The 24408-nt window shown below is 46.5% G+C and overlaps 1 protein-coding gene across 5 annotated transcripts in view; it reads right to left on the bottom strand.

Annotated features, from left to right (window-relative positions):
* Positions 1–24408, bottom strand: part of SYK (spleen associated tyrosine kinase) — a 115355-nt gene that overhangs the window by 69431 nt on the left and 21516 nt on the right. For all 5 annotated transcript variants that reach the window (XM_056825010.1, XM_056825005.1, XM_056825008.1 and 2 more), the window contains exon 2: positions 1466–1913. In XM_056825010.1, coding sequence (XP_056680988.1) covers positions 1466–1885 — 420 coding nt within the window. In that variant the 5' untranslated portion in view covers positions 1886–1913. The remainder of the gene's footprint in view (positions 1–1465; positions 1914–24408) is intronic.

Here is a 24408-nt window from a genome sequence, read left to right as displayed (position 1 = left end):
GCCTTGATCCATGACCTCTTGGGAGTTTCAGGGTCATGGGTGGGAATATTGAAATCTCAGTTTTCGCAGGCAACCGAAGCAGCCAGGAGAGAGTTGAACAACACAAGACTGTTTGGTTCAGGAAGTGGGTGCTTTAGCCACATCCTGGCTAAGTCTGATCCGCTCAGGGTGGTGCCTTCTGAAGTGCTTGACCAGCGAGAAACTGCTTAGCTTTGGGGCTTCAGAGGAGGCCCAACGAGGGCTCTGGGTAGGAGGATTTGGGAGTCAGCTAAGGGTGTCGTAGGAGACGGAACCTGCATTTCCTTTGTTCCATGCTTTATCTTTACTTCAGTTTAATAAATTGCCACATGAGTGGGTGCACTTTACAGGCAGATACAGGTTTCCTAGCAGGAACATTGGGGTTCAGAGGCGAGTGGCTGCTTCGGGGGAAGGGAGAGTGTTTTTAATAAGTAGGGAACAGCCAACAGCCCACGTTCAGTGAACTGTGTCCGAATGGGGCGACATCTGCCATACCCTGAACGAAGGCGGGGCCACATCACAACGGGGTCTGCAGTAGGCCGTGACGGGTGAATTCTCGGTTTGGGGAATGTCCCTTGGACGGCCCAGTGAAGGAAGGGCTCAAGGGAGCCCCGGAGGCCCAGAAAAGAGGCCACAAGGAACTAGGCTGACAGTGATAGGAATGCATCTGAAAGCGATTGTGGGCTCAGCATTGACGTGTCAGGGGAATCCCTAGGAGCACTGAATGGAGGCAGTAGGAATATTAGGAAGAAGAGAGGGTTTGGAGAGAAAACTCGGGAGTCTTTTTGTCTTTATATTGAATTTGAGATGTGGACAAGACATCCAACTGGAAATGGAGGTCAGAGGGCCATAGAAAGTCAGGCCTGGAGATTCTGGGTTCAGTCCTGGGTTCAAGTCTTGCCTCAGACACTTCCTAGTTGTGTGGCCCTGGGCAAGTCACTTGAGCCCCATGGCCTAGCTTTTGCCCCTCATCTGCCTTGGAATCAATATTGACTCCAAGGCAGAAGTGGAGAGTTTTGAAAAATGGAGCTCACGAGATTTTATGTGTCTTCCTTCAGTTGTGCTCCTTCCTTTTATGTGCCATCTTCCTGCAGTAGAATCTAAGCTGTGGGGGCCCAGACTTTTTTCTTTTTGCAAAAGAGGAGCATTTGAATTCGTTACCAGTGCCTGTGTAAGTGTGATGCCCCTTCCCTGCCTCAGGTTTACCTACCTATTCCATGACCTAGCACAGTGTCTTCTACAAGAAAAGGGCTCAGGAAATGCTTTCTGAGCAGAGTGAACTGGGAATGAAGGGCCACCGCAAGGCAAGGTGCGAACTGTCTGGCTCTTAAAGCTGCAGCTACGATGGCTGAAGGGAAGGCCCTGCTGCAGCCAGCGCTGCCCACATGTGAGGAAGGGAGGAGAGGCGAGGCACAAGATCTCCCCTCCGGGAATAGGAAAGGCTCACCTGCAGGTTCCACGTCTGCTTGACGTACTCCCGTATGAGGTTCTCCTTCAAGTCCTCGAAGGGGCCGGTCTTGGGCTCCACTCCCGGCGGCCGATTGAAGGGCTTCTTGAGCAGACAGACCAGGCCGTCGGACTCCTGCGAGTGGTAGATGCAGAGCTCGGCGGGGCTCACGTGGGTCCTCCCTCCGGTGATGGCGTACGTGCCGTTCAGCTCCCTCTCGATGGTGTAATGATGAGCCTTCCTCCCAAAGGCCACCGACAGGGCGAAGCCGCCCAGGTAGTTGCGGCTCTGGCGCAGCAGGTAGAGCCCGTCACCCATGCCTCCCTGCACAAGGTAGTCCTCTGCTTCTTCCCGGGTGATGTTGCCGAAGAAGAAGGGCAAATGGTTTGCGCTATCAGCGAGGCAGGTTGCCATGGCCATCGATGGGGCCGGAAGGGATGCTCAGCACCTGGGAAGGAAAGAGAGCACAGAGCTGTCAGCATGGGGGCGCCAAGGCAAAGGATGCAACAAAGGGTGCAAAAACGAGGAGGCAGACACGGACCCCCAGAAAGCTGGGGCAAGCTCAGGAATCACGGGCTTGCAGCCCGACAGCAAGACGTCGCCGTGCTCCAACTCCTGATGCACGGAGAAGAACCCACAATGCAGAAGGGAACCAGAGTCAAAGTTGGGGAATTCATTCTCGGAAGGGCTCTGGCTTCTGAGCTCTCCATTAGCCGTGATGGCTCTCAGCGACGCGCCGATCTCCATCTCTGGAGAGACAAGTGGAGCCCACTCCAGGAGAGCCAGTGGCAAAGACTGCCAGCAATCTGAAGTCCAGGGTTCGTTTCACTGCATTGAGGATTGTGGTGACTAAAAGCCTGAAGTTTAAGACGAACCATGGAATGTGGGACCTAAAAACCCCACAATGATCATCTAGAACAAATTCCTTAGGGGCCAAGAGGGTACAATGGGAAAAAGCCTAATAAAAATGAAAGAGTGAAAAACAATCTTATTGAACAATGGAAAGAGATCAACTAGAAAAACCTCCCATTTGTGAAATTTTGAAAAGAGACACATAAAGGAGAAATCACAACGTATGTCGTTTTTCAGCTTGCTTCATATTCCCAGGATTTAGCACAGGGCCTAGTACATATTAGGTGCTTAATAAATAGTTGTGTATCCACAAATAAAGAAGAAAGAGAGGATTTTTATCCAAATATCTTTTGTCACACAAAACTGGCTAAGGAAAATGACAAATTAAATTGAGGAATATTTTTTAAAATAGGAAATGTGAAGATTAACAGTAGAAGCAAAAGAGAATTTAAATAAACCGATTTCAGAAGAAGCAAATGAACAATGTGAAGACAGAATGAACTCTTCCTTTGTCTATTTTTAGTTCACCAAATCAAGAACTTAAAAGTACCCCTACTTAGTACCTGGGTAACTATTAAGGAAGAGAGCTCACAAGTCACTGACTAGTTAACACCCCGAAAGGTCACAAGCATTGCCCCCCCTTGGGCAGTGCTAGGCAAATTGGGAGACTGCAATCGGTTCCTGTAAAGAGGGGGAGAGACAGGAAATGACGTGGAAAAGGGGGATAAAAGGCCAAGCCCAAGGACAGATTCATTCCCTCTGCATCAGGAAGCCAGGCTGGAGGAAGACTCTTTCCTTCCTTGGCTGGTTTTGGAGAGACTCTTCCCTAGGACTCTGCGCTGGTGAGTACAGCTGAGGAGACACCCTTTTCCTTGGAGTCATTCTGGGTTGGTGGAACTCAGCCTGAAGATACCACTGGGACTTCTGGCTGAGGACTACTGGGAAATCCACATGGAGATGGGGACTTGGGGAAGCCCCTGCTGGGGGCTGAGCCAGACTTCACCAGAGTAGCACTTAGGGCTGCTAGGCTAGACCAGGCTTTGTCTCCTTCCTCTATTTCCCACTTCCACTATCTCTACCTTGTTGTAAATAAAAGCTGCTTACAGTCATTTTTGACTTAAGGGCTAATATTTTATAATCAGCAACCACAATATTATTTTTTAACTCTAATACTGAGTAAAAGCTAAATTTAATTGTTACAACAAACAATAACTGAATTCCCAGAAGAAGAAAAAAAGGCAGGACCAGAATAACTAATAACATGAATTCTTTCAAATATTCAAAAAACAGAAAACAACAAAGATGGAAAAATAAGACAAGAACTCCCTGAGCATTGCCAAATTCACCTCCAAACAACTTTTAAAAGTGCCTCAAAACAAATTTGAAAGAGGAAGAAATATAGAATAGGAAGAAACCGCTTTAAATCCCAAGACAAGGTAGAAAGTTGACAAGAAAGTAGTGGGTTAAGAAGGAAGCAGAGTCCATCAGGGCCAGTAGCAGACAAACCCCAATAAGCCAGAAGGCAGGCTTTAGCAAAGAGCTACAGACAGGGCCCCTCAGCCCCCAAGATAGGCCCAGAGTCATCTAGGGCATAGCTTCCCCAGAGCAAGAAACTTGGATCTACTACAGGAGTGTCAGAGCCTAAGTATAACACAAAGGTAAAAGTCATAAAGTAAGTTGAAAAAAATAATAAAAAAGAAAAAAAACCCTAGACATTAAAAGGTACAGGGAAAATCAAAACACAAACTCAGAAGAGGACAACAGTGTCAAAACAGCTACATGTGAAGACTCAAAAGAAAAACATGAAATGGTGTCATGCCTAAAAAGAACTCTTGAATAAGTTCAAAATGGATTTTTAAATCAAATAAGAATACAAGAAAAATTAGGAAAATAAATAAGAGTGGAGTAAGAGAATCATGAAAAAAGAGTCAATAGCTTGATAAAGGAAGAACAAAAAACAGAAAAATATGTACAAAAATTCAGTGGAGAAAATGTGTTAAGAATCAGAATTGGCCAAATGGAAAAGAAGATGTAAAAGTTCAATGAAGAAAATCATTCACTAAAAATCAAAATTGGTCAAGTAGAAACTAATGATTTCATGAGATGCCATGTTAAAAAATGATGAAAAATGAAAGAAAATATGAAATACCTTGTTGGAAAAAGAGCTTTAATGGAAAATAATTATAAGAATCATATTTTTAGAAATATTACTCTAGCTAAAAGCCAAGATTTTTTTTAAAGAGCTTGGATACTAAAATACAAGAAATTATCAAGAAAAACTACCCTAATAAAAAAGAGGAAAAGGTCTTATTTGTACACAAATATTTATTGTAGTTCTTTTGTATTAGCAAAGAATTGAAATTGAGGGAAGGTTTCCATCAGCTGGTAATAGCTGAGCAATTGTGGTATATGACTGTAATGCTATAAGAAATAACAAGCAGGGTGATTTTGGAAAATTCTAGAAAGATACATATGAAGTGACACAGTGAAGAAAGCAGAAAGAGAACACAGTGACAGCAATATTTTTTTGATGAACAATTGCAATAACCTAGTTATTCTCAGCAATGCAGATAATCACAAAGATTCAGGATGAAAAATACCATCTGCCTTCCAAGAAAGAACTTGTATGTATTGAATTATAATTCAATATTTCATATATGTGAATTCATATAATCAATAATTCAATATATTTCATTTTCTACTTTTTCCTTTTTAATTTGACTCCTCTTCCAGGAAATATGGAAAATATTTATATGATTGCATGTGTAAAATCAATATCAGATTATTTATTATCTCAGGGAGGGTGAAAAAGGAGAGAATTTGGAACTCCCAATTTTAAAAATGAATGTTAAAGATTGTTTTTACATGAAATTGGGGGGAAATAAAGAATTATTTAAAAAGAGTTAAAGGCACAAACAAAAAGAAAAACTACCCTGATAGTTTTGAATGAGGGGATAAATAGAAACTGAAAGAATTCACTGACTACCAACTGAAAGAAATATCAAAATGAAAACTCTCAAGAATATTATAACAAAATGTCACAACTCCCAGTTCAAGGAATAAATACTGCTAGCTATCAGAAAGAAACAATTTCAGTATCATGGAACCATAATCAGTATCACAAAAATTTTTAGCATTTTCTACATTAAAGGATCAGAGGATTTGATGTATAATATTTCAGAACACAAAGGAACTAGGATTACAACCAAGAATCATTCACATAGTGAAACTGAGTATAATCCTTCAAGGGAAAATGAATATTTAATGAAATGGAGGACTTTTAAATGTTCCTTATTAAAAAAAAAAACAGAGCTGAACAGAAAATTTGGTTTTTATATATGACTCAAGAGAAGAATAAAAAAGTAAACAGGAAAGAAAAAAATATAAGGGATTGAATAAGACTAAACTATTTCTATTCCCACACAGGAAGATGGCTCTTGTAATTTCTTTAGAACTACATCACTTTTAGAATAATTAAAAGTATACATAAAGGGTACAGGAATACCTTGAATATGGTGGGAAAAAACCCCAAAACTAAATGAAATTAAAGGGTAAGAAAGGATTGTAATGGGAGAAGAAGGAAGTAAGAGCTATAATGGGGTAAATTATCTCACATGAAGAGGCACACTGATGAGGAAGAAAGAGGTGGTGACAGTGCTTGAAACTTATTCTCATTGGAAGTGGCTCAAAGATGGAATAACACATATTCAATTGGGTATAAATTCTATCAAGCTATACAGAAGTGGTCGAGAAAGAGAATAAGACATGGTTTATGTGATAAAAAGGAGAAGGAACGTTGGGGGAGATATTGGTCAGAAGTAAAACACTTGTGATGGGAGAAAGTTAAAAGAGAGAAAGAGAAAGAAATGGGGAAATAAAAGAGAGAAATAAGCAGTAATCACAAATATAAATGTAAATGGGAGGAATTAAATGAGTTATAGGAAGAAATAAACAGTAAAACTGTACTATTGGGGGACCTCAACTTTCCCTTCTTGGAACTAGAAATTTAACCAAAAAATAACAAGAAAGGAGGTGAATGGAATTTTGAAAAGTTAGATATGACAGACTTTTGGAAAGAAATTGAAGGGGGATAGAAAGGAATATACCTACATTTTAGCAACATAGAGCCCCTACCAAAAAAAAAAATTGGACATAAAGACCTCACAGCCAAATACAGAAGAGCAGAAATGTCAAGGGCACCCTTTTCAAATCATAGTGCAATAAAATGTATCTCCAAAGTCATTGGCCTCATTCTCTCTTTAGGACCAAATAATAGAGTATTATGAGGTGTGACATGGAGAATGCTAGTTGTGTAAAATTAAAAAGTTTTTGCTGAAACAAAACCAATGCAACCAAGATTAGAAGAAAAACAGAAAACTGGGGAACCATTGTTTACAGCAAATGTCTCTGGCAAATAGAGAATGGAGTCAAATTTCTATGAATATAAGTTTTTCCCCAATGAAAACTGTCAAAGAATATAAACAGGCAGTTTTCAGATGAAGAAATTGAAAGTAACTATAGTCATATGAAAAAACGCTCTAAATTCCTATTAATTAGCAAAATGCAAATCAAAACAACTGAGATATCGCCTCACACCTATTAGATTGGCTAATATAACAGAAAAGAAAAATGATAAATGTTGCAGCGGGTGAAACTGTGAGTCTTTTGAACTGCCCCAACTATTCTGGAGAGTAATTTGGAACTATGCCGACAGGGCTATCAAAATGTGCTGCTCTTTGATCCAGCAATACCATTATTTAGTCTATAGAACAAAAAAGGGGAGAGAAGAGAAAAGAGATCATTTGTACAAAATACTTATAGCAGCTATTTTGTGGTGGAAAAGAAATGGGAACTGAGGAGATCTACATTCATTGAGGAATGGCTGAAGAAGATGTGGTCATTGCCTGTCATGGAATACTATTGTGCTATGAGAAATGACAAGCAGGATGATTTCACACACATGCGCGCACACACACACACAAGCTGATGCAGGGAGGTGAGCAGAGCCAGAACATTGTACACAGTGACAGCAATATTCTACCATCACTAATTGTGAAGGATTTGACTTTTCTCAACAATATAACAATCCAAGGTATCTCCAAATCAGGCTCCCCAAACTCTACATAGGGGCCAGTTCACTGTCCCTCAGACCGCTGGAGGGCCGAACTATAAAAAAAGACTGAACAAACCTGTATACGCTGTCTGGGCTAGCAGAAGCTGCAGCGCTGGCTGGGGTGGGCCTGTCCCACCTTGCACAGGTCCATCACCGCCACCACCATACCAGGCTGCAGTATACACAGTGAGGAATCCCCTCCCCCAGATCGCCGCTCACCATGCTGACATCTTCCATGGTGCAGGCACATGATCCTTTGTGCAGCGCCTCGTTCTCCTTCAGTTACTCTCAGAAGAAGGCGCCACACCAAGGATGACGTCACCGGAAGTAGTACTGTATATGAGCGATGCCTCGCTTTGTGGTACGACCACTTACAGTGCTCCTCTTACTGACCACCAATGAAAGAGCGGCCCCTTCCAGAAGTGCGGTGGGGGCCGGATACATGGCCTCAGGGGGTCACATGTGGCCTGTGGACCGTAGTGTGGAAGCCCTGCTCTAAATGATTCATGATGAAAATTGCTATTTACCTCCAGAAGAAGATCTGAAGGAGATTTGAAAGCAGACTGAAGTATACTATTTTTAACTTTATTTTATTTGCAGGTTGTTTTTAAATATTTGTCTTCTTTCACTTGACTAATATAGAAATATATTTTACATGATCACACACATATAACATCAAGTTGCTTAACACCTCAGAAAGGGGTGAAGAGAGGAAGGGGCAGAATTAGGAACTCAAAATTTTAGAAAAAAAGATGTTGAAACTTGTTTTTGCTTGTAATTGATATAAAATAAAGTATTTTAAAACATTCAAAAAACAATTATTCCAATATTATTCTGTTTGAACAATTGAAGAAAATTCCTTCTATGAAAAAATGTACTGATTCCTAAATCAGAGAGAAATCAATCAGATAAAGAAATCTGTATGGCAATATTCCTAAAAGATACAGATGCAAAACTTTCAAATGAAATACAGCAGAGGCTATAGTAACACATCATGTAGGGTTTATACCAAGTATGAAAGGTTCATTCACAATTTGGAAAACTATGAAAAAAACAGACTATATTAAAGCAAAAACACAGGATTACATTAATAGACACGGAATGTTTTTACAAAATGTAACAATCATTTCTATTTAAAAAACCTAATTTAAATTAAAAAATAGATTTAAAAATTAAATTAAAAAACTAAGTAAAAAAAGAAGGCATAGGAATAAAGGGATTTTTTTTTCTTAGTATGTTTAAAAAAAATCTAAGAGCCTGCATTATATGCAATGGAAATAAACAAGAGGCCTTTCTAATAAGATTAGTGGAAAATCAATTATTCTCATTTTAACCATTAGAATTAAACGTTGTACTAGAAGTTCGATAGCATTAAAAGAAGAAAAATTAATTTAGATAATAAACATAGCTGAGAAGAAACAAAACGATTATTAGGAAGACCTGAGTTCAAATCTAGCCTTAGATATTTACTGTGTAGCCCTGGACAAGTTACTTATCTCTGTTTGCCTTAGTTCACTGGAGAAGGAAATAGAAAACTTCTAGACCTGTGGTTCTCAACCTTTCTAATGCTGTGACCCCGCAATACAGTTCCTCATGTTGCAGTGACCCCAAATCAAAAAATTATTTTGGTGGCTACTTCAAAACTGTAATTTTGCTACAGTTATGATTCGGAATGTAAATACCTGATATGCATTATATATTCTCATTGCTACAAATCAAACATAATTTAAACATAGTGATTAATCACAAAAATAATATTTAATTATATGTTGAAAAATATTAATCCAGCAGGAGGCAGCCTGAGCGCTGGGGCAGGAGGGAAGTCCTGCCTGGGAAGGGAGTCCACAGACGCTGCCTTCTTCCTGTCGTCTCCCTCCAGCTCAAGCTGAGGCTTCACTTTGCTGGGGTTACTTGGCTCCGTTATCCGCTCCAGGAGTTATCCGCTCCAGGACTCGTTCTTAACCCCTCCAGAGCCAGCGCCTGGGTGCTCTCTCTGGGTCTCTGAGTCCAGTCTCCAGGCAACAGGGTAAATCCATCGCCCCTCATAGGGGGAGGGCTGCTGATAGGTAACTAATATTAGTACAATGTGCGGGCAGCAGGGTCCCCGTTCTTTCCGAGATCTTGCTGTAAAGTAGTGCGGTTTCTCAGCGGCTAAAGCCATCAGAAATATGTATTTTCCGATGGCTTTAGGTGACCCCTGTGTTTTGGTCATTTGACCCCCGCCAGAGTCGCTACCCATAGGTTGAGAACCGCTGTTCTAGACTATCCTTGCCAGGAAAACCCCAGGGACCCCAATGATCGATGAGGTCATGAAGAGTCATATATGACCGAATGCCTGAACAACAACAAAAGTCAATGAAAACTTGACTGTAACAACTTTATCATAAGAATATAAATGAAATGGCCAAAGTCATTGGTCTTTCCGCATATTAACAACAGGTTGAGAATGTGCAGTCATCCCTTATTGTGGCTTCACCGAATCAAGGGCTTTAAAAAAACACATCTAATTCTACATTGTGGAATTTTCACCATCTCATGGGACTCTGCAGGTGAATACTTGTTGTACCGTACACAACAGAAATGCAATTCACCACCACCACTGGCGCAACTTGGCCAAGGTGGAATTGAGTGCTTGTGTTCAACGCCTGTAGCATCCATCTGTCTGCTCTCTTTCACCTGTCACGGGGGTCTCTCAAACGTAACCCGAATAGGTGAGGGATCATGTGTGTGTGTGTGTGTGTGTGTGTGTGTGTGTGTGTGTGTGTGTGTATAAGAGAGGGAGAGCGCCACAATAGACTGGAGAGGGAAGAGGCCTCCAAATCAAGATAACCTAGATTCGAGCTCATCCTTGGATACACGACTTGGGTGGCCCTGGACAAATCACTGAACTTCTCCCTACCACAGGCAAGTCTCTAACACTAAAAGTTGCAGATATTTTACTTGGAGTTCCTTATAACAACAAAATTTCAGGCTTAGTCAAATAAAAATGTATATCGTTATAAACAGGGGGCATCTAGATGGCTCAGTGAATAGGGATCTGAGCCTGGACTCAGGAAGACTCTTCTTGAGTTCAGCTTTGACTTACTAGTGACCTTGAGTAAGTCACTTAAACACAGATTGCCTCCGTTTCCTCATCTGTAAAACGAACGGGAGAAGGAAAGGGCAAACTTCTCCGGTATCTCTGCCAAGAAAACCCCTGATGCGGTCACAAAGAACGCGACATGGATGAAAAGGACTCAATGACAAGAAGATATCGCCACGTACACTCTCCACACAAACTCACATACACTACTACGCTTAGATTCTATGCATCAGGAAACAAGTTACTAGAAGCTCGGATGACAAAGTGATCTTTAATTTTCATTTCGTACTCATTGAAGCGACCCTTCCCACTGCTTCCTGACTGAATGACGGAGGAGCTCGTTCGGCACTACAAGCCAACTCAGAGGTCGCTCTCCGTTGAATGCCCGTCACAGGCTCCCTGTCCGGTCTGCTGGCATTCCGGCTGGCAGAGAGAAGTACAAGTCAAGATCTTGTTTGTTTCCTGTTGGCGCTCACTCGATGCCTATCGACCACTCGCTCTGCTTGGCCCCCCCCGCCCCCACGGGGTATCCGGACGTCTGCCGCAGGGCTGGGAGCCCCGAGGTGGGAGCACGAAGCCCTTCTGACGCCACCCCTGGGAGAGCACCCGTGACCTTCAGAACACCATTATGCACCAGGGGATCTGCAGCTCCACAGAGGGCCACCAGGCCGTGCTGACGTGAAGGAAACTACGTGCACGGAGGATTATTGCTACTCCCACCACCAACTAGCTCGGTGCTGAGCAGGAAGGGGACACGTGTGGACGCTCGGGGGAGGTGGAGAGGCCTGCCGACACCTGCAGCCCTCGCGCGGTAGAGAGGCTCCCGAGGGGCCTAAGCTGGCCCTCTGCCACTCTTAGACAGCTGGCCTGAAGGGTAAGCAAGCAGGCTCGCCAACATTTCCTTATGAAAATGAGCATCCAAAGAAGCAGATGCTCCCGGGACGCCTCCGGATCCGGAGACCCTCTTGGGGGTGTCCCTAAAACAGGAAGAAATGATCATTCCTGACATTACTGAATACGGAGAGACCCCCCCAAGACCTCCAGGGCTGGGCGCTCTCCCAGCCCCAAGCCTGAGACCCAGAATCCTGGCCAAGTCAGTCAGGAAGTCGTCTCCTTCGTACGCTTGTTGTCTACATCTGCAGGGGGCACACATGGCCAAGCATACGAGCAGAAGAACTACAAGCTATTCACCGTGATGGGAAAGAATTCCTCAACTTACTAAAATCCACAAAATGAACCTGAAAACAAGGCTGAGAAAACTAGCTCAAAACCAGCCAATCAGCAAAGATGAAAAAAGAGGGAAATCGGCGCTGGAGGAGGGGTGCAGAGACTGGGAGATGCGGATAGAACCATCCTGGAAAATGCTGGAATGCCGCCAAAATGGGGCTATATGGCGCCCCCCCCCCATCCGGAGGTGGGCGTGTATTCCATTAAGGTCACTGACCAAGAGAGACGCCCCCCCAGAGAGCAGGGGCTACACTTGGGGTGCTTTCAAGAATTCAAACAAGAGGTGCCGTTCAGCGGAGGACTAGCGGACACGTTACTGTGCGTGGTAGAAGAGAAGAGAATATTGTTGCTGTCTGGTAAGAAATGGTAACTCGGATGAAGAGGAAAGACCTTTGAGAGACGGGGGCGGGGGGGAAGCAAGGGGGACACTGAAAGACATTCTAGCTGTGTGACCTTGGGCAAGTCACCAACCCCTACTGCCTACGCCTCACCGTTCTCCTAATTCCAAGATGGAAAATAAGGGCTTGTTGGGTTGGGTTTTTTTAAGACACTGGAATCCATGAAAAATAGAGCTACACAAAACCAAGTGGGGGCAGCTGGGTGGCTCAGTGGATGGAGAGCCAGGCCTAGAGGCGGGAGGTCCTGGGTTCCAGTCTGGCCTCAGACACTTCCCTGCTGTGTGACCCTGGCCAAGTCCCTTGACCCCCATGGCCCAGCCCTGACCGCCCTTCTGCCTTGGGTCCAATACAGTATTGGTTCTAAGACGGAAGGTGAGGGTCTAAAAAATGAAGGAGACAACACAGATTTTTCAATGCCCATAAAGCTCCATTGACGTAAATGGAAAGGACAACCCCAAATAAGCACCCAAAGTCAGCGTTGTGAAGGCACGATGCTCACGGGCGGCCCACATGAAGTGAGGAGGAGCCGCCTTTCCTTGGCCGGACTCACGGTGATGGCCAGGGGCCGCGGGACGTCCACGGGGCTGAATGGTGACGTGGGACAGACTCCGCCCATTCGTGGAGCGTTTTCAAAAGACGAGCCGCTGCCTTGGAACAGCCATTTAGACCAAGAAAGCCCGCAGAGGAGGCGAATAGCCTCGGACGCCCACACGCCGAAGGGAAGTCGACAGAAAGGCCGCGACGCCCCGTTTCCTTTCCGGCGGCCGCGACTAGAAACGCTCTTCTTCTCACGAGCGAGCGGTAGAGCAGCGCTCCTCCGACGCGGTCCCTGACGTTCAACAGGGAAAGCGTCTGGAAACACCCAACAGCCCTGGCCTCGGCGGGCGCACAGGGCTCCCAGCTTGATCCCTCAGACCCTGAAGAGCCAGTGAAAACGCACAGAAACTGGGGGAAGCCGGAGGCAGGAAAGCAATCAGTAGCCTCGGACCCTCCGGCCCGAAGCCCTGCGCCCCGAGAGGGAGAGAACGCCTCGGCCGCGGTCCCTAGCAGGCCGTCGCCTGGGCGGCTGTCCCGCTTGTGTCCATCGCAGGCATCCAGGTGCTGTCGGCACTGCTGACGTCCAGCGCCGGGACCATGCTAAATGCTCGTCGTGCTTCACAGGAATCGCGCCAGAGGACGATGGGAGCGCGGCTGGCTGCGAGGAGGAACACGGAGGCGTTCTCGTACCGTGTGTGCCCGATTTTGGCCCGTGGCAATGGCAGAACCCAGGACACGATCTCCACTCTCGCGATGAAGTTCTCAGCTTGCCCGCTCTGTGGGTTTGGTAGGAAGAGGAGCAAAAGGCCTTCTGGCTTCACTTCTGCCAAGCGTAATGGAGAAGCCGGCTACCGAATGGACAAAACAAGCTCAGTAAGGTCAAGTGGCTTACCTCACCGGCAGAAAGAACCCGATTCTCCCGGGAGGGGTCGCAAGAACATCTGACCCCACCTGAACGTACTCTTATCAATCAATAGGAATGTACAGTAGATGTTGGTCACACTGGTGTTCCAACATGCTGAGGAAAGTTGGAGCCCTTAATTCATCCAAACAAGCCACATTATCAGCACATAGCAGTGCTGCATCCCCGGGTGGTCATAGTGAGGTTTTCCCCGTCCTGGGAGACGTGAATTCCAATAGTCAGGGCAGGGCTCGGCAGGCATTCATCCTAGCTTGTACCTGCAACCCCTTCCATGAAAAGGGCGCCGAGCTCCCCTAGCGTCACCATCCTCATGAGCCCCTTTTCTGGCAGTTCTAAAACGTGGGTTCCTCCTGGGGAGGATTATTCCTGGGCAAGCTCGAGTCTCCCTTCAGCAGGGAGTGCCCTGTGCATCCTCAGGAAGTCTTTAAGGAGCGGGGCGTCTGGACAGTGCTCCCAAAGATCTGCTGCTACAAGCTTCCCTGCTGGTAGTCCAGTCTGAGTGACAGAGCAGGAAGAGTTCATCGGACAGACGGGGAAGGCAGGTTGTGAGAGACCGTACAGGCCTGGAGGAGGCTTTGTCCCCCGGAAAGCGAAGTGGACACACAAAAGCAAGAGCTTTAAAATGTGGTGCATGAGGCAAATTCTTTTGGCAGAGGGGCGGAGAACCCCAAAAGACTACAGTGATGGCAGCAGCTCAGTATCCCAATCGTCCAACGAGGAGGGAGCAGAAGCCAGAGAAGGACACGGATATTTGGGGAGAGAACAGAGGAGAGGTGAGGCGCGGCTTGTGGAAGCAGCCCTCGTTGTTGCCCCAAGAGCACATTCCAGCTCTTGCTTGAAGGATAAACAAGGTATTTTAGCTAGGCCAGACCCCGGAAGGATGAAAACTAGTCAGGCAGTAGCTGTAGAGGCTGTGGATTGAGCAGAGCAGCGTGACGGCAAGGAAAGCAGCACCCACATCGGCATGACCCACGGAACAATCCTGGCAGGTACTGGCGGGCACACGGTAGAGAAAGCACACACGGACGCCTCTCCATTTTGGACATTCTCTTCCCTTGACGTGCCTCGATTGGTCCTTTTCTTTCTGCTCCATTTCATCCAAAGTCTTCACTCAGAAGGAAAGCTGGAAGTTTACAGTCCATCCACTTGTTCTCGAGGCCACGGAGGACAGGCGCCATCATTTCTGGGACAGTCCTAGGGGAGAAAGAGCGCTGCTGGCTTCAGTAACGATGGGTTATGCATCCATTTCCTCGTGTCTCAAACACCAATTACTGGATAAGTGTAGAATGTCACGGGTAAAGATGAGCCCAGGCCGTCACACAAGGGCAAGAGCGGCTTCCTGTAGCTCACAGTCCATCTCACTGACTCTATCGGACCCCCTCGAAACGCGCGCATGCAATGCTTGAACCAAGAAATGGAAGAGGGCGACGCTTTGAGAGCCGGGATGGGATCTGTGTGCAGAGAAATGAGTGGGCTGCTCTCATTAAGCAGCACTATGCCCCATGAATGTGCCTGGGGGCCGCTCCGAGGGATGGCCTCTCATCCTTCACACAGAAGCCCCCGACGCCCTTGGGGGGGGGGGGCTTCCCCAGGTTCCTCTTGAGTTTGTATTTGAGGGGTTCTCGGCCTGGCAGTGAGCCCTGAAGCAGCCAAAGGTCAAATCTTCGAAGGTTCTCCCGCTGTATCCTCTCGTATCCACGTAAACCATCCATCTCTCCTAGTAACCCGCTCCTTGTAGCCACTGTACAGCGAGCCAACTTCGCATTCCTGGCCTTACTGCTGGGTAAAACCTTCCTCTCCGAGCCTGGCCATTTCCTTAAAAATGTTCCCTTTGAAGGAAGGCTCGCGCGTGCAAAACAAGTCTAAGGCGATTTCCTGTCAAGCTGGGCTCCTTGTGTCTGGGCCAGTGACTTGGGGCACGGCCCCACACCTCCTTCTACCAGTCTGGGGAGCGCGGCCTCTGGTCTAGGGGGAGACATGGCTTCACACTCTCCCTCTCTCTCAATAAAATATATTCCATTTTAAGGAGTTTCCTCAGCCTCTCCGAAGAGAGGCTAAAAAGAGCGCCTCTTGTTACTTCCAAGATCCCCCTAGCCTTCCGCTTCACAGGACTCGGGGGGGGGGGGGTGCAGAGGGCAGAAAGCACGGGATCCAGAGGCCGAAAAGAGGAGGTTGTGTGACCTTGGGCAGGTCATTGAACCAAGTCTGCCCATTTCCTGGTCTGTGAAATGATCGGGAGAAGGAAATGGCCAACGGCCCTGGCCTATGTGCCAGGAAAACTCCCAAAGGCTCATGCAGAGTCAGTCACGACTGAAACAAAGCCCCAAAAGGGCCACTTCCAAACTTGTGACTATGACAGCACCACGTAGCCAAGGAAAAGCCGCTGCCCCATTTGGTGCATGCACAGCGCTCACACGCACACAGAATTCCCAAGATTTTACTGACTTCTTTCCCGAGATCAGAACTGCAGGGATGAACGGGCGAACCAGAAAGGGGGGAAGGGATGTGACAGAGAAGAAAAAGCAGAGAGCCGGGGAGCAGCCACGGGCCCTCTCGCCGGCCTGCACACAGGGGATGTGTCACTAGGGAAGTGGGCCTTTCCGGCACAGGAAAATATGCAAACCAAGTGAAAAGTCAGAAGCAGAAGGAGGGCTATTTTAAGAGTCTACTTAAGAGAGCCATTTCTGCAAGCAAGTCAAGAGAAACGGGGGGCTTCCTGCGCTCGGCCAAGGCTCCTCCCGGCGACATCCCCACAAAAGCCACCCTTCCTGCACTAGTGCTTGTTCCCCCACACGCGCATTCCACAGACAAGGTCGGGAGCTACTACTCCGATGGGTTGCTTTGAGGTGTGAGAACAGACGTCCGCACCCTTCACCAAAAACCCTCCACACCGAGTAATGGCACTCTGGGGGGCGGAAGATGGGAATGTTCTGGATCCACCAAGGGGGCCCAATCCCTGAGACTACAGCCAGGCTGGACCACGGTGTGGAAGCTCTCTCTTTTCGGAATGACCGGAGGGGAACTTTCCTCACCCACTCCGCTCCTCGCTTATCTCGGCCCCTAATTTCCTACTTGTCTACGGGATAAAGAGCAGGCCAGAGAGGCCCGAGAGGCCCGAGCCCAAGACCCCCCAGTGCCAGCTCCAAGAGAACAAGGCCCCGAGAAGGTGCTCATTGTCACTGAGAGGCAGCCACATGCCCACTACAAAAGGGAAGTCAGTGTTCAAAGCCAAGAGCAGCCCAAAAGGTACCCCCAAACCAAGTGCGAGGGGCCTCCCAGGATCCTTGCTTTTCTGCTACCCACTACTCAACGCACTGCAGTCTACCGAGGCCATTTCACTCTCCCCGTCCAGAAGTCAAGGACTGTTTGCCTGACGATGGAGAGAGGATTGTGAAGCACCGGTGAGGGCTCGGGGTTTGTGAGGAAGCTTGAAGAGGAGACACTGAATCGAAGGACTGAGGGCAGGGAAGAACTCGGTCTGAACGAGAATGGGTCAGAATTAAAGAAAGGGGAATGGGGAGAGCAGAAAAAGCGCAAGGAGAAGACAGAACCGAGGAGCGGACGGAAGAGGCAGACACGTAGGCGAGGCAACGGACTTAGAGAAGGCACAGAAGGAGAAGCAAAGAGTGTACAAGAGCTGAGAAGACAACGGGTGTCACACGAAGGAGAAAAGGTAGTAAGCGGGAAGTTAGGCCAGTTCTTCAAGGTTCTGATGAGGAAATCACTTCAGAGGTGAAGGTTCTCAACAAGCAGTTTGCCCTTAGAATTCTAGAGGAGGGAAGAGAGCTCCTAGCAAGAAAGTTGAGGAAGTGTCACAGAAGCATTTTTGCTGCTTCCCAAAACTGAAGGGAAGCTAAAGGATTCAACCAGGAAGAGAGTTTTGAAAGTTACATATTCAAGGAAGTGTGAGAAGATAGAAGGAGCTCCTTAGAACCCAGATGGTCCTAGATCTCTCCCGACTCCATCCTTATTGCCTGGATAAAGCTGAAAGTACACTAGAAAGAATCAAGACAAAGAAGATCAAAGAAAAGAACCTGAAATGTTGGTCTAGATCTGAGAGACTCATCCATCTAGTGTAGATCTTTACAAAATCACTGCCCAAGGGTTGGAAGGAAGCAAGCTAGGGCAGGAGGGACTTACCATACTAAACAGCCTAAAGACGCGGCCAGAACAATATCCATGCCGGGAACCGGTCACAGAAGGAAACAGCCAGCTCAGCACAGAGTAGGGGACCTGAGGTTCCCATCCGGGCCCTTCATCCACACAAGGCCTGATTAGTCCTCAAGTAAGGCCAGAGGACATTCAGGGGAGTTGGAGACCAAGGAAAAGGCGAAGACGAAGATGAAGAGAGCAACGGGATGAAGGGCAACAAGAGACACCAAGCAGAGGGACGGAAAGGCTTATTTGTGCCTTAGAAAAGATGGCGATATGATCATTAACCGGCCATTGGATTGCTGGAACGTCAGAGGGGCATGTGGCATCAGGAAGCAGCTACTGCGTAGAATGACTGAATAGGGGACTAGCAGGGAAGTGTCTGAAGATCATGACCCCAACACGGTGGGATGAGCAAGTCTCAGATAAGGGCAAAGTGCAGACAAAGCCAGCTGGCGAAAGCTCTGAATGAAAAGGACCCCCTCCTCAAAAGCAGAACGGGCCAAAGGCAGGCCCATGACTCGGTGAGCCAACGAGAAGCAGCCACTCTTCGTGAAGCCCTTACTATTCCCCATTGCATCTGGAGAGTAGGGTGAGAAGGGGGGTGCGTCTGGGCCCCCAGAAGCTCCATTCACAGAAACCACATTTAGGTATGAGTGTACACAGACGTGTCTGCTGGCCAGGGCAGCCTCTCCTGGTGAAGGCTGCACCCCGAGGCTACAGGGTGGTTGTTCCTGGGTGCAGGACACAGAGCCAAGGAGGGCCATTACGGAGCCAGCTTCCTCCTCAGCCTGGAACATGCAGGGGGCCATCTCATCCTGACTGGCTGCCCCGAGGGAGGGATGCTGACTGTGCTGTCCTGCTTCTGAGCTGGCTGGCCTTGGCAGGAGAGTTCATTTCTGACACCCGCTTTCCCAGGGAGAGGCGGGTTTTCTGGTCAGTGACTCGGTTTACCTCACGCAACCCCTCCTTTTCTCCGGGCGAGTCAAAACCTTGTGTAATGGGGAAATTTAGGCCTCTGGGAGAGGGTTATAATATTGTAATGGCTAAAATATGGCTACAGGATTTATGTAATATTGAACAATGGCCGCCAAGGAATTTACTTATGAAATTCCTAAAATGAAACACTCAAGTCAGAATGGAGTTTATGGAGGTTTAATCACAACGGGAGTAGGGAAAAGGAGAGGGAGAGAAGGAGAGAAGAGAAAAGGGAAAAGGGGCTACTCAACCTCTGACCAAGGCAGAGGGAGTTTAGGCCTAAAGGCCCAGGTGGAAAGAATCAGTCCTTAACTCACGTGACCGATCTGAAGGAAAGCTGTCTGCGGGCGTCCTCTCTCTCCAAGCTCCTAACCCCCAACTCCCGTCTAGCTCTCTCCACAGGAAGTGAGCGAATTCCAGAGGCTGTTCCCTACCTCACTTCCTGTGTCTCACAAATCCAATGGTTGGCTCTAGCTTGGCTTAGGACAGCCCAGGTGGGCAGTTAGTTATTTCTGATTTGTCATTGACTAGCACATGCCCGTGTAGTGTGGGTGTGCACAATTTTTTTGGGCGCTAGACCAAGATGGAGACTTTTAAAATTCACAATCCCCCCTGATGATGATTGGGAGACTAGTCTCCCCAATTGATCACTAAACATAAGCATACTATACCCCAAAAATTTCTAACTATAAGTGTATACAAAAATTTTTTCCACTAAGAGGAAAATTATAATAGTTGTAAATATGGGGAAATAGAGGAGAGAAAAAGACAGCAAACCAATGTTTTGCTGGGCGCATTGACAAAAGCCAATTAGAGCAGTTAGTTAGCAAGCTTCTTCTCTGAAGATTTATCTCGAACAAAATTTAAATTTTGGATTTGATGAAATACAATCCCCCCTGAAGAAAGTGTTGAAAAAACACTGAGTCCAGCTGAGGATTCAAGTTTTAGTCGTGGGAGTGTGTGAGTTAATCCAAAAGAAAACAAAACAAAATGAAAATAAAATCAAAATCAAAAGAAGAAAAAAAAAGGAAAAAAAGGGAAAAAATTAAGGGAAAAAATATAAACCCTTTATATATGCATATTTATATTAAAGAAGAATTCAAAATCAGTATCAAAATCAAAAAATCTATGTATACAAAATTTGAGAAAGCAAGAATAAAAAAAATTTTTTCCCACAGGCCCCTGTATTAGGGTCCAGTTAAGTAATTTCTAATCCCACAAGTCTGTAGGACAGAATGCAGCATATTTTACTTCCCCATTTGCAGCCAAGGCTACAGGAAGTTGCCATACTATAGGAGAGAAAAAAGAGGACCAGATTTCTTTATTTTATATCTAGGGAAGTGTCATTCCCTCGTCTGATTTTACCTTCATTCTCAGGGATGGATGGAGCCAGGATGGTAGCCAACCTTAGGTACTTGTCTGTAGGTATTTTCACAAGTTGCACAAAATTGAACTTTGGGTGTGGTTGATTGAACATTTATTTGTATGTATACTTTTATGCCAAAGGGGACTGCCCCCTAACGGCTTTTTGTCAATGTGTTCAGAAATTATTGGTTTTATTCTTTTTTCTCTTATCCTCACACTATTGTAATCTTTTAAGTTTATTATGTTTTTATGATCCTTTTGGGGAAAAATTAATTTTTCCACAAATGATCACACGGGGGGATGTAAAAAATAGACTCGAATACAGGACTACAATCCCCATGAGCCTTTGCTCCACTTCCCCAGAATGCCTTGTAATCTCGCCTGGGCCGAGATCGAGAAGATATTTAAGCAAAGGCTTTTGAAGTCTTGGGGCCTTTTGGACTGCCGTTTTGGAGCAGAGGCGTCTCTTCCATGATGTGAGGTTATTTTGTCTAGGCCTCTGGCCTAGGCACATGTTTCTTACTTGTATATTCTTAATCTTTAACTTTAATAAACCTCTAAAAATTATAATATTCCTTGCAGAGAGAAACTAATTTCTACCTGCCTCAGTCTCCCCATCTCCCCTAAATTTTAATCTTTACACTTGACTCCACTGCAGTGGACATGGAAAGGACCACGTCTGACTGCCCTGAGGCACTGTTGGATAGAGGCCACCACAGGGCAGGCCTCAAGAAGCCTGGCCCTGCCATGGCTGAGCTAGGGGGTCACCCAGGGGACCCAGAGAGAAGGCTCGAATAGCAGTTGGTGGCCTGGGCCCCCCCTTCCTAATGCCCCCCATGGAGCCCGGTGAGGGAATGCGCTACAGCCCCATAACGGTTGGCATAGAAACATGAGGCTTCTCGGGGTCCACACTTGAGAACCGGAGCGCCCCCCCCCCCCATTACGCAGTAGCAGAGGACAGCAGCCCCAGAGGACATCTTTCTAAGCCATGGACGGAGTTTTCGTGACCAATCGGCTGCCAGGGACCCGGGCACTCCCACCCCCACCCCCACCCCACCCCAGGGGCTCCCAGGCCCTTCCCTCCCCCAAAGAACAGCAAAGCCAGGAAATAGTAGGGATCCGGATGCAAATTCCGGTAACACATACAGCGCCAAGCGAACCAGGCACCGGGCCTGGGGGGAGGGGAGCGGGGGGGGGGGTTAGGGTTAGCCCCTTCGGGCCCCCGTTTTCCCTGAATTGGCCCCGGAGAGGCCAGAGAATCACGGAACTGCCTAAGAGCCGCGATCCCAAAAGGGCCCAAACATCAGGGTTAAGATGGGAAAAGGAAGAAGGCCACAGCTCAGTCGGCTGGGTTTGGGAAGCCTCCAAGTGGGCCCTGGCGGGAAAGCCGGCCTGAGCCCGCCCCCAGCTTCCATAAGCCGCAGGAAGCAGAGGCCCCTCCCCGGTAGTCCATCCCTCCACTTAATTCCTTCCGCTCATTGGAACGGGTCCATCCCACTCCCCTTCCTTTCCGGCCCAGGCTCTGCCCCTCCTGGAAGCAGACGTGGTAGAGGAGAGCCCGACGGAATGGGGAGCAGAAGAAGAAGGTGGGGGATGAGGGTGGGAGGGTGACCTGTAGGGTCGCTCGTGGTCACAGGCACAAGCTGGGCGGAGTATTCCGTCCCCAGGATTATAAGCCAAAGGTGGCCACTTCGCCATTACCCTGGGCAGTCCCGATAAGGAAGAGCCCTGGAGCAGGCACTAGTAACGCCTTTCCCCCACCAGGCTGGGTCGGAAACATGCATAGACAGCCCAAGCACTATGGGCCCATGGTACCGGCATTCATGAACACTGCTTCCTTTCCAAATGGACATCGTCACAGTGAGGCACAGCAGCCTAAAGGAAGGCCATGATGAAGAAACGGAACTCGGGAAATAGCCCAGTAACTACGGTCAAGAAATGTGGGCAGGGCAGGTAAGGAGGAAGGAGGTTCCGGGAGCCCGTGCCAGGAACTGGGATCCAGCATTAAGTAAAACGGTATCGATTTCAACAGGGAGGGGGATCTAAAAGTTCCGCTAAGGACAAGCGCCCCAAGCTATTCCGAGCAAAAGCAAGAGCCTTTCTATGAGAAGGTAAAGCAAGGACGTGTATTGGCATGGCGACTGGTTTGTGATTTGACTGTTAGACAGGCCAACCACAGAAGAAAGAACAGCCAGAAAATGGAAGTAGGAACTAAGCACAGGCAAAAAGGAAACAAGAAATACAGTGATTGCGAAATGTACTCGGCTGGTCTGTTTAGAGAATTCTGAAGATTGGCCAACAATATTCATTACCAACAGAATAGAGCAAGAAGAAAAGGAAATGGCACTAAAGGAATTCGGGGTGTCTGAATACCCACAGATGAACCACATAAACATAAAACATTCTTTAGATCAATGAAATCAGACACATACTGGGAGAAACATTCATCGCTTGTATGCTCTGCACAATCGAATCAACCTGACAGTCTGACCTAGACTGATTTACTTCAAGTTTTCGGCTGGCTAATGACTGTTCCAAAGCGGGATGATGAGCCAAGCTGGAAGGAGGATGGGGCCTGCACTGCACCTATACACTGGTGTGAAGAGCAGTACCAAGCTAGAGGACAAGAGCTGAGCCAAGCAGCTGCCTATGGGGGTAGCACCCATGAGCCTATCTTCACTTGTGTCACTGAAGGGAAAGAAAATAAAGTCAGGAGCCCACAAAGCTCAGACCCCTGATTGGACTGAGCCCTAGCCTAGACTATTTAGCATAAAGTGAAAAGCTGCAACTTCCTAGATCCAGTGGCCTTTGAAATTCTAGAAAACATGGCAGCAATGTGAAGAGAAAGCATTCTCGAGTCCCAGATGATTAAGATCAGGACCAAACAAGGTCCTCAGTTTCTCCCCACAAGTGCAATTCAGAAAGTAAGCAGGGGCAGGTGGGGGGAGCTGAACGAAGAAAACGAAGTAGAGACAGCATCGCAGCCAAAATATTCCAATATCCCCCTCGGACAACTTTAAAATAATGTCTCAAGCTAAATTCGGGAGGAATGGCCTAGCTACCCAAAAGGTCAGAAGCAGACGTTTTCCAGCCCCAAACAAATGAGGAAATCAGAAGAAGTCTATGGCATTGGGTTAGGAATTGACTCCAGGGACATTCAACAGTAACGCCAACTGTGGGACTAAGTTACCATGAGAGCAGCCGCACCTTCAGGAACTCTCAAACTAGTGATGAAAAGGGAATTAGACAACAGAGATGACAGGAGAGTCCTGAGGTAGAACGGGGTACAAGACAGGCACTATTTGGCAGCTTCATTTCCTAAAACTAGTTCTGGAATTACAGTTGCAGGATGACAGAGCATGCTTGGAGCCTGGTCACAATTCCAGGCCAAGGAGGAATATTAGACTTTGTTGCTGAAAGGGACCAGGACATTCCCTTAAGGGCATAAGGATCAGAAGAAAAAGAAAATACTGACCTCTTCCTGGACAAGAACACCTTAGAAGCACTGAAATCTCACAGAGTATCCAATGTAATTGAGCAAAGGTAAAGTGAGAAATCCAGAAGCTTGGTACAGTAATACTCCACCTTTCCCCACCCAGATGAGCAGAGTTCATCTCTAACGTAAAGCTGAAAGTCATTAAGTATAATTGGAAAAGGAGCAAACAATGAAAGAACCTGACCATAAAAATCTATTTGGTGACAGGGAATATCAAAACAGAAACTAAGAAGACAACTACATAAAAACAGCTACGAACAAAGCCTCAAAAAAAAAAGAAAAAGAAAAATAGACACAGACTAACAAGGTATCTGAAAAAGCTAATGAAAGCAAAAAAAAATGAATTAAAAATTAAATAAAATTGATAGAGGAAAATGGGAAGCAAGAAAATTATAAAAATACAACTAATAATTTAGTAAAAGGAACAAAATAAAATGAAGAAAAAAATACCTTAAAAAGAATTGGTCCAACAGTAGAAGAAATATGAAACTTCACTGATGAAAATAAGTGAAGAAAGTACGAAATGTCTCTTGGGAAATAGATTAAGGAGAGATCGTTTAAGTCATGAGAAGAAAAAACTTAGAGATCTTATTTAAAGAAATTTTAAGGAAAAAATTACACTGGTATCTTAGAACCAGAGGTAAAAGAGAAATTGCAAGAATCCCGAAAAAGATAAAAAAATGAAAACTCCCAAGAATATTATTATAAAGCATTTCCAATATGATCAGAGGTCAAACAAGGATTTCCACTCTCGCCATTATTATTTAATACAGTACTAGAAATGCCAGTTATGGGAGGAAAAAGAAATTATGTCGTCACAT

This window comes from Monodelphis domestica, chromosome 3 (genome assembly GCF_027887165.1).
Source record: "Monodelphis domestica isolate mMonDom1 chromosome 3, mMonDom1.pri, whole genome shotgun sequence".
In the NCBI taxonomy this organism is placed as follows: Eukaryota; Metazoa; Chordata; class Mammalia; order Didelphimorphia; family Didelphidae; genus Monodelphis; species Monodelphis domestica.
This window is presented reverse-complemented; position numbering and strand designations above follow the sequence as displayed.